Raw genomic sequence first — 9816 nt, 5'->3', positions numbered from 1 at the left:
TGCTGCTCCGCTCGTCGCGGTCCGGCTCGGCTCGGCCCGTGAGGCCGTGACCGGTCCTGGCTGCGTCCTGCTCGTCGGCCCGGCTCGGCTCGGCGGGCTGCCGCGGTGCGGCTGGCGCGGCTGCTCGACTCGTCACTCGCTCCCCCCAGCAGCTGCCTTACCGGGCCGCCATGGCCGACACCAAGACCCCCGCGAGCCACAATCACTTGACAGCCGACGCCGATTTCAGCGCGCGAGTCGCGGATGCAGGCGCCGGCCAGTGGAGCCTTCGATCAAGGCGCAGGCCTTAATCGCCGTTCAAATTTGGACGCATGCAACACGGTGTAAACAAAGCGCGAGCGCACGGACAACTGACTGGCGCTCTCCGCCTTCTCGCAAGCTTTGCGGACCCGCGGACCGCGCGCTTTCGCGCCGAGATGACTCCCGGAAGTGAAGAATAGCGGCAAAAATTCAAAAGGAACATTTTGATTTGATACAATTTCATGGACTCTTTTTCTAGCTCCCAGACAGTTCCACTTTTCTGAAATTTAAAAAAAAACTGTTTGCTTTCATTCTTAAAATTGTTTTTTCTAAATTTTTGTACGTTTGCCTAATTTTTTTGCCATTTTACATTAAATAAAGTGTAAGGAAGTGGGTATGACCAATCATAGGCATTAAGGTGTTGTGGATGGATTTATTGTTTGTGCATCGAGAAAATACATTTTTTCCAAAATATTGGTTAACCACCTCCACCACCCAGTTCATCCTCATACTGTTTGCGGAAGCAGTCACCAACAGGGAAGAAGTCCCAACACCTTTGCTGATACATGTTCCACACATACGTTTCTTGACCTGTATACTCAGTATCCGGTTTGTTGATCAAGTGCATAAGGAAGAACCTGGAAATCATAGAGCAATATAATAAGTACACCTTAAAAACAAAAAGAAACTACTTATTTTTAATGAGCGATGCTTACATGTAATTAGCCAAGTTGTGTTCTTGTTGAACGTGTGTGTCAAACCCATGAGGTACTTTATCAAAGTAATCTTTGCCAATACCACAAATAAAGCAGTTTGACTCCATGTTTTCTTTGACGCTGTCCAGCTGATCACGCAGCTCACCAAAGGCATCAATGATCAAACCTGAAGATGAACATTTGTTCAGTTTTAGGCTCTTTATATTTTTAAATCAAAGCGCACAAGAAGCCAAAATATTTAATTACCCTGAATGATAGCCAGCAAAATAACAATGACAAAGAAGAAGAAGGTGATATCAAACATAATTCTGTAAACTTCATAATCATCGCCATCTGGCTCCTCAATTTCATCACCAATACCACCACCAGCTCTGACACCTTTGTACAGATGGAATACGAAACACTGAAACAAAGAAGATGAAATTTTAGGGTGAGAATTACCTAAGCAAGAAAAGAAAGAGAAATGTATATTATGTATTTACCGTAGCCATGTCATGACATTTTTTATCAACTTCGTCATCTTCTTCTTGAACATAGAATTTTCTGAAGAAGTTGAAAGCTATCACAGTATAAATGTATACAATAATTGTAAGAAGCATGACAGTGAGCACCAATTGTTTTCCATTGTGTGTGACGGATTGCAAAATGGTGCGGAGGGTCTTGAATCCAACAGCCACATCCAGCAAGTGAGCAGCAAAGAAGAAATTGTTGAAGTTGCCCAGGATGGAGAAAGTAAAATACCACAAGCTGTAAAGGAATGACTGAAAAAGAGAGAAAGAATTAATTTCTAATTTAAATGAACTTAACCGTATAAAACATAGTCTTTAAAATACACACATTGTCGGTGATGGTGACACCTGCTTTCCAAACTTGGTACCGCCAATCAAAATTAAAGAGGCTGGAAAAAAATTATGTTAATTATTTTTGGGTTCTCTTTTAACAACAACAAATAAAAGCACATACAGTAATTTATACTTACAAATGAATTATGCCACTTCCAGTTTCATCTTCCTGAGCACTAAATGAAGTTTTCTCCATTCCAAGCAAATTGCTGATGGAATCAAAGTCATAAGTTTCACTGTACTTTTGCCTTACTTTCTTCTTTACAAACTTGTCCCAGTAATTCACAGGGAAGGACCTGAAAACAAATTATTCTATAGTATAAAACAAAACTTAATTAACAACCAGATGTACTGAAACCAAACAACTTACTTTGCGGATATGACTAGTTTGTCCCAATGAGACTTGATGTCATCGTCATCAGGCTGTTCCGCAATGAACAAGCCATCAAACTCCAATCGTCTTGCAATTTCCTTTTCACGCTTGAATATGGCCAAAGGAACCTTAAGACAGACAACAGGTGCAGAAAATATTTACAAACCGTTCAAATAATTAATTTTCATGAAAAAAATTTTTTTTGATCAAAGTTGTTCTTACCTTGAGGTGGTAGTACGCAATGAGCATGGCAAGGGACACCAATGAATGCAGAGCAGCGGCGAGCCTCATTACATGGGCCATGTAGAAGAAGTCCTCACTGACGTGCACAAACTCGAGAGGGTCATCTTCCTCCTCTCCGCTTCCCCCATCTTCCTCAGATCCTTCTCCGCCTCCACCTCCGCCTCCGCCTCCAATCACAGCGGCAATGCCTCCTCCAGAGCCTGAGCCAGAGCCAGAACCGGACAGTTCAGAAATGAGACTGTCCATTCCGCTACCACTGCCATCGTCTGCCCCACTACCAGAGCCATCCTCATCCTCTCCCATTGTTGTCACCTTTAAAGCATAAAAACCATGGCTTTTAATTCATATTATTGACTTCTTGTGGGCACATAAAGAAACACTTTCCTTACCTTGTAGAACAGCAACATAAAATTGATGCAGAAGGCCAGAACAAGAGCAACATATTTCAAATTGTAGAAGTTTCGAGCCAGGAAGCTGACAATTCTGTTAGTGTAGCTGTTAAAGTCCATCTGGGAAAGAGCGGATGGCTCAACCACTGCCTCCTGTTTGTTCTCCGCTTCCACAGCAGCCATGACAGCCTGTTGTTGTGCAGCCACTTCTGCAGTTGCTGCTGCCTCTTTCCTTGCCGCATCACCACTGAACACAAACAAGATTTTTCATTGACAGAACACTCAATAGAACCGATAAATCAGTAAGAAACTAACACTTACCCCAGCAGATCAGCCAATGTCATTGCCACTTCCTCAGGATTTTCTGCTGTGCTCATGCGATGTTCTCCGTCCGTCTCAGTCGGACCAGAATCCTCTCCAGAGGGCGGAATGCTGTCAGCCTTGGCTCCAGCCTCACCGTCGTGTGTTATGGCAAGCTGGCCATGAATGGGTAGGGGCGGTGCTGGAGACTCCTCCTTGGAAGGCAGTGCTGGCAGGACTCGCAAAGGACCAAGTTTCTCCTCTTCCTTCACTTCAACGACCACCTCCTCCGTTTGGGGTCCTCGCATCAATGCCATCAACATACGAGCAAAGTACCTGTTTAAAAAAAAGCAAATTTGTTTGAATAAAAAGTCTAAGAATAAAGTGCTGAAGCTATTTCATTCACTTTACCTGAGAACGCAATATACACCGTATCCAGAATAGTAGAAAGCATAGTAGATGGACTTGAAGAAACCAATGACCACCTCCGAGAAACTCATGTGACTCAAATGGCTGATCTGAGTCTTGATATTTGTCGGAGACAACATGGCAAAGAAGAGATAGATACCGTCACGCACCACGCCAAAACCGCGCCGGAAAGGATCCTTAGCGTTCCTGAGGGTCATCAAAAGACGTTTTTTCACAAACATGTACACAAACATTAATTAGAAGTGGAAAATCTCTATGATTACAACTCACCGTTCTTCATCTTCATCTGCCATGTAACTATAAGCGGCCTTGCGAGCTTTACCACTGCCTGGGCCACCGCCATCATCCACAGCCATCAATCCACTAGCATGCTGCATTTCAAAAATAGCATCCTCACAAAAATTAACAAACGCCTCCAGCTTCTCCTTGTCACCTCCCTCAGTGACGATTGAGTAGAAGAAAGCTCGTTTGGATTCCTTGATCTGAGGCTTCTCCCATTGCTCTATATTTGATTCCTTGATTTCAAAGTAAACTCTTTCAATTCTCTTGCTTCCACCCATAATTTCAATACGGCCCAAGAAAGGTTCAAAGTAGTTCAGTACACTGCCTGCAGTTTCCAAGAAACGGGCAAGTCTGCAAGAAAAGGACAGTTTCCATTCATTTCAGTGAGCTATTTTTATTTTTTTAAGCAAGACTGTGTTTAAAATATATTGTGCCTACCTTGGTTCATTAGGCATGTGTTCAGATAAGTTGGTGAGAAGAACAGCAAGGTTGAAACCAATTTCTTTAGCAGGCTCATGGAAGCGGTCGGTAAATGCTACATAGTCAATTTTACCATCATGGTTGGTATCACAACAGGCCAGTAAAAAGTCGATCTCCTCCCTAAAAAAACACAAACAATTTTTTTTTTAAATTATTAACAAGGCGCATTGTGTGACCAGATTAGAGAATTCCCTGATACCTACGGAGTGTAACTTTTGCCTTGTTCCATTTTCTCCTTGAAATCCTTTGGTAAAACCCAGCCTTCATTGTTGGGATCTATTTCCTAAGGGATTCAAAAGTTTCAAAAGTCAGAAAATGGCATATTAAAAAAACAATGCAGCAAATATAAGAACCCTATAAATATAAAAGTTCTTAGTGAACTCCTTACCATAAAGCTAGCTGAGGATGTCAGATCTTTCAATTTAAGGAACATGTCAAAGTATTTCAGGATAAGCTGGAAAAAAGGAGACAAATAAATGGAAGTGTCCCACAAGGGGAAACAAATAATGCAAATAACACAAGTACACCACGCACCTCAACATTTGATGCTGATTCTACTAGGGTGTCCACCATCTGTTTACCGATAGTACCATTCACAACATTTCCTTCAAGCATAGATAACATCATAGTAATCATGTCTTTCTGAAGGTTCAACAATTCTTTCAACAGGTCAACCTGACTTGAATGTTTGGAAAGCTTGTCTTGCATGTGAGAGAAGAGGAAAAGGAAACCACCAACTGCATCCCACAATCTGCAAAAATAATCGCCCCCAGAGACAGTGAAATTTAATGAACAGGAAAGGTACACTGAAGTGTATTTGTTTGTCAAAGGAAAAATAAAAATCACCTTGAATGTGCCAGAGCTTGCTGATTCTGAGGGCAGGGACCTTGAATAACTTCAGATAATGTGTTGAAAACTTGACTGGCAACTCCTATTGCTTTGAAGAAGTTTGCTTTGCCCGCTGTATCAATAAGCTCTTTACTAGAGTAGTGCCAGTAGAAGTCCATGATGGATTCTTGAAGACGCAGTAGATAATCGACAGTGCAAATGACAACGTTGACAGTTGTCGTATTACCAGCTTGAGTACGCAGGTAGTTTTGCCACTCCAAGTTGTGACCTTCACAAGTCAGTTGAATGAAACGGAAAAGTGTGCAAGTGAATTCAGCATCATGCATGTTCTTCTCTCCCGCAGCTCCCTCAGATCCAACACCAAGACCTTCTGCCTTTGTGTTTCTTTCAAATGCATCAAGGTCCAGAACACTACAAGAGTTCATTAGTCCAGCAATGGAGGTGAAGAAACCAACATCCTTCTTTTCCTTCAAGTGGTTCAACATTCCCATCTGAATCTCAATGTTACCTCCTCTTAGCACAGAAATTCCAAGTTGAAGCGTAATGTGCACCATTTCACTGGGCACACCTTTTGAGGCCGAAATATGAAGCAGCACCATCTCAGCCACTCCTCGGTTGGCCAGCCGAGCCTGGTGGAAGAGCAACTTCTGCTTCTCCATTTCTTGTTCGTGGATGGATGCTCCACCTTCCTCGCCTTCACCACCACCACCACCCTCCTCCTCCTCGTCACCACCACCCTCTTCCTCTTCTTCACCGCAGGACTTGGCCACAATGTTAGCATACGACATGTACAAGGGATCTTCTTGGAGCGCTCCGCTCCTCTCTGTCATTGCACCACGACAGAAATTCATCACCAGCTGGGTGAGTGGATCAGGTTTGCCCTGGTCCTCTTCCTTGTCCAGCTTCTTCATTTCCGCATCTTCAAATGACTGAGTCAAATCCTCAATCATGATCTCCTGGCCCACATTCTCATCCTGCAGCCACAGCTCACAGAACGAACGAATGAAGATGTTAATGGACCGATGCCTGGGCAGGGAATGCAGAGAGGTTTGCCTGAAACAGGCTATGACAGCCCTTTTCCTTGATGCTGACACCATGGAGCGGTATGTGCCCTTGCTCTGCTGTTGTGGATGATCAATCATGTGCAGCCCAAAGAGAACTTTAGCCATTGCCACAATTCTATCTACAAGTTCATCGGCTTGCGTACCCTTTATTTCGCTTGCAACATTATCTCTCTTTTGGCCCAGCTGGGAGTATAGGTAATGTTGCCAAGACATTTCATCACCTGGATCAATTTTGTCAGGTAAGGTCAATTGCATCTTGGCAAACTCCTGTATGTCATACTCGGGCAACCTCTTAAGGTAACGATCTTTACAATGTTGCACCAGCTCCTGTTCTCTGCCAGCAAACAAGTTGAGACCAACAGGTAGGAGCCTCTTCAAGCAAGCCACCATCAAGCTGGCTGCGATTTCCTTGTCTTTGTCTCTCTTCTTGTCCCTGTGTTTCTTTTTCTTCTTTCCTCCGCCTCCTCCACCACCTGACAGGGCAGTTGAATCTGGTACAACAGCATTTCTGCGAGTGGCTGCAGGCATAATAAGGACCATATTATCAATTTCATTGACAGAGATGAAGTTCTGTTCTTCACGAAGGAAGTATTGAGACTTGGACCAAATGTTGAAGATATCAGCAACATAGTTGTACAATTCCTCAGCTTCTGGAATGTTGTGCTTCATCCAATGATTACGTTGTAAATCTACGTATTTTATGAGAAGAGGGTAAAAGGCATAAATATCACGAACTAAAAGTTGCCAATCTTCCTGGATCTGAGCCTCAATTTGTGAGGTGTCATCAGTAGATGACTTAATAAAACCTCGCAATGATTCCTCTTTGTGGAACATTGTGTCTGTTCGCTTCTTGACAGCTGCAGCCAATGGTAAGAAGGGGTCTTTGAGAAGCTCTTCTGAAGAATTAATGATGATTTGTTGAGTGTAAGCAGCTATTCCTATCATCCATGGAGCATGTTCATTTCCAACGTTTTTCTTAATGAGCTTTAAAACATTCTTGAGAAGCTGATTCATATGTTCACTTGTCACCATAGTGACATGATTCCCTTCAGCAGGACTCACATTATCAGGCCCCTGAGACCACCAAACTGGCAGGTATGAACACAGCATGGGCAGAATGACATCGATGACATGTGGAGCATCATTGTATGTCTTTTCAGAGTCCGCAAATGCATCTACTTCACCAAGAATGGTCTCTAGTGTTGGCATGCTATTTTCCATCCGGGCCATGATGTCTTGAGCTTCAAGGGAGTGATCTGCTATACGATTCAGAAGAGAAAATTGATTATGCTTGTTCAAATGTGGTTCGAGGAAAGCAACTGGGAACGTAGATGAGAATGCTCCTAGGCAAGTTCCAATCGCAGGTCGGTGCCTTTCAATCTCAGTCTTCAAATATTTACGGTCATGTGTAAGATTGGCATCGATTCCAAGTGTGTACAAACTGCTCAGAACTTTGTATGATGCAACCATAATTTCATCCACTGAAATAGAAATATATAGATCAGATACATATTAAAATATATTTTGTTTAGTTTCGTCTAAGTTAAAATATATGAACCTACATAAAAGATCACTGCCGTATTCATTTGCCGCAAGGTGATCAAACATTGAAGTAAGGATTGGCAAAACTACATCATTCACATAGAATAGTGATGTGGACGTCTTTAGGTGAGTACCTCTCAAATGACTGTAGCGTCCCTGAAACAGAAAGTATCCTATTAAATTAATGTTCAACAAGAATTAGCAATAAATACTATAAAGGTGTCTCACCTCTTGAAGATTAGTAATTGTATGGCTTAAATCATCAGCAACGCTATTGAAGAAGGTGAGCATTGAGGTACGAATAAACTCTGGACAGTTCTTGACCAGGGACCTGAAAAAAATGGAAATACATGAAGATGTTTCCATAACAGATACAATCAAATGAAATCCACTCCAGGGAAAGGGTATATAGCTTTTACTAACTTGGCATCAATACCCTTCACGAGGACTTGTAAACAGCGCACTGCAATCCTCACATCAGGCCCAAACGCTGCCAGACGAACTCTCAGAAGACTGGCTAATTTACAGAAGAGGCTGGAAAAAAAAAAGCAAACTCTATTACTATACATCAAGACGCAAAACATAGCTGTGGTATTCAGGAATTTGTGTTGCTGCACATAATGAGAATTACTCATACATACCTAGCTACCATTTCCTTCTCTTTTAGGGATGCTGCCCCAATGTTGTTGGAGGCAGTTGGAACTGCAATAAAATAGTTGCGGTTTGTGCTGAAGTATTTCTCAACTAATGGTAGTACAACCTGGTAATTAGAAAAATGACATGCATTTTAAAACAAAATTAAAGTTTGCAATGACAAACAAATAAATACAGTATAAGCTCGATTTAGCGTTGCCCGATATAACGTTATCCCGCTTATAGCGGCCCAAATGCGTTGCCCCAATGCGGAAAACTCCATTAAGCGGCCGCCGCATATAACGTATCCCGCATATAGCGTTGGAAATTTTAAGCATCTGTCACAAACGCTATATCAAGCTTATACTGTAAGAAAAAAAAAAGACACCTTAGAGAAAAATTTAATATCACGGCCAGTTGTTTTGAAAGAGCATCTTCGGCTAAAGATTGAAGAGGGCTTGAGCAGTTTCATATTGATTGTGGCACGGTCCATGTATGCAACAAGTTTCTCCAGAAGGTTGTAAGCAAACCGCAGCTCTCCTGTGGAAACAGCAGCTGCCTGTTCTTGTTGCTCTTGCGCTGTTCCTCTTGACGGTCTACAAGAGAAAAAAAAGAAAACAAAGAAACAGTTGACTTTATCATTTTCATTGACTATTATTTAGCAAATGCTTCTCAGAAAAAGTTCCTGACCTGTGCAATTTGTACCCTTGGTACTGAAGATATTTCAAAAACTCCTGGGACCTTTCACGGTCCTTTTTCTTCTCCTTATCAGTGAGAAGATCATATGGAACCAGCTGAGAATGTATGGCTCCACCTGTCATTGAGAGATGAAATTAAAATTTATCCTACCAAGCTAACTTTACAACAGACTCTCTATGCCCTAAAAAAGAATTAAAAACACATACCACATGTAACAAGTTCCTCTTTCTTCTTTTTGGCCCAAATATCATGGGCATTCTCTGCAAGGCGCTCAGCCATGTTTTGCATCTCTCTGCTGAGTGTAAGATTTGTCATGTCAACGGGGTGTGGGTGGTAGTTGAAAGGTGTAGCCGAGTCCATCATCTGTAAAAGTGAAAGAAGGAACGACGCAGGAATACTTAGAAGCTCAAATGAAAGTCACATATGAAGCAAGCACTTAATTGCTCTGGAGAAAGAGACTTGAAAAAGCGGTTTTGTAAAAATTTGCAAATTGGGGTAAAAAATGAAACTCACATCACCACCTACCGGATTACCCTTGCTATGCCGTCTTACTGAGTTTCGAGTATTCATAGGCATGTCCACTTCAGAATGTTCAACATTCCAACCAATTGCAAGAAGTGCTTTCAGGGATTCCCTCACTGGCTCTTTGTAACGTTCTTTTTCCTAAAATACACGCACCAAGTTAAAATTGACAACTGCCCTTGTAAATCTGACGCACACATAAATCACATGGCT

At 42.3% G+C, this 9816-nt stretch overlaps 1 protein-coding gene across 1 annotated transcript in view; it reads right to left on the bottom strand.

The window, feature by feature from the left end:
• Positions 1-662: 662 nt before the first annotated feature.
• The window catches only part of LOC117647578 (ryanodine receptor), a 28902-nt gene continuing 19748 nt past the window's right edge, over positions 663-9816 (bottom strand). The window contains exons 57-81 of the mRNA XM_034389404.1: positions 9595-9744; positions 9288-9444; positions 9073-9196; positions 8771-8978; positions 8391-8509; positions 8173-8283; positions 7978-8080; positions 7770-7905; positions 5141-7688; positions 4829-5045; positions 4683-4748; positions 4498-4577; positions 4253-4414; positions 3803-4165; positions 3515-3718; positions 3125-3439; positions 2804-3050; positions 2394-2726; positions 2169-2299; positions 1936-2094; positions 1794-1854; positions 1439-1717; positions 1203-1359; positions 957-1122; positions 663-878 (exon numbers count right to left, since the gene is read on the bottom strand). Of these exons, the coding sequence (XP_034245295.1) occupies positions 719-878; positions 957-1122; positions 1203-1359; positions 1439-1717; positions 1794-1854; positions 1936-2094; positions 2169-2299; positions 2394-2726; positions 2804-3050; positions 3125-3439; positions 3515-3718; positions 3803-4165; positions 4253-4414; positions 4498-4577; positions 4683-4748; positions 4829-5045; positions 5141-7688; positions 7770-7905; positions 7978-8080; positions 8173-8283; positions 8391-8509; positions 8771-8978; positions 9073-9196; positions 9288-9444; positions 9595-9744 (6756 nt within the window). The 3' untranslated portion in view covers positions 663-718. The remainder of the gene's footprint in view (positions 879-956; positions 1123-1202; positions 1360-1438; positions 1718-1793; positions 1855-1935; positions 2095-2168; positions 2300-2393; positions 2727-2803; positions 3051-3124; positions 3440-3514; positions 3719-3802; positions 4166-4252; positions 4415-4497; positions 4578-4682; positions 4749-4828; positions 5046-5140; positions 7689-7769; positions 7906-7977; positions 8081-8172; positions 8284-8390; positions 8510-8770; positions 8979-9072; positions 9197-9287; positions 9445-9594; positions 9745-9816) is intronic.

Source organism: Thrips palmi, unplaced genomic scaffold (genome assembly GCF_012932325.1).
Source record: "Thrips palmi isolate BJ-2018 unplaced genomic scaffold, TpBJ-2018v1 HiC_scaffold_2, whole genome shotgun sequence".
In the NCBI taxonomy this organism is placed as follows: domain Eukaryota; kingdom Metazoa; phylum Arthropoda; class Insecta; order Thysanoptera; family Thripidae; genus Thrips; species Thrips palmi.
This window is presented reverse-complemented; position numbering and strand designations above follow the sequence as displayed.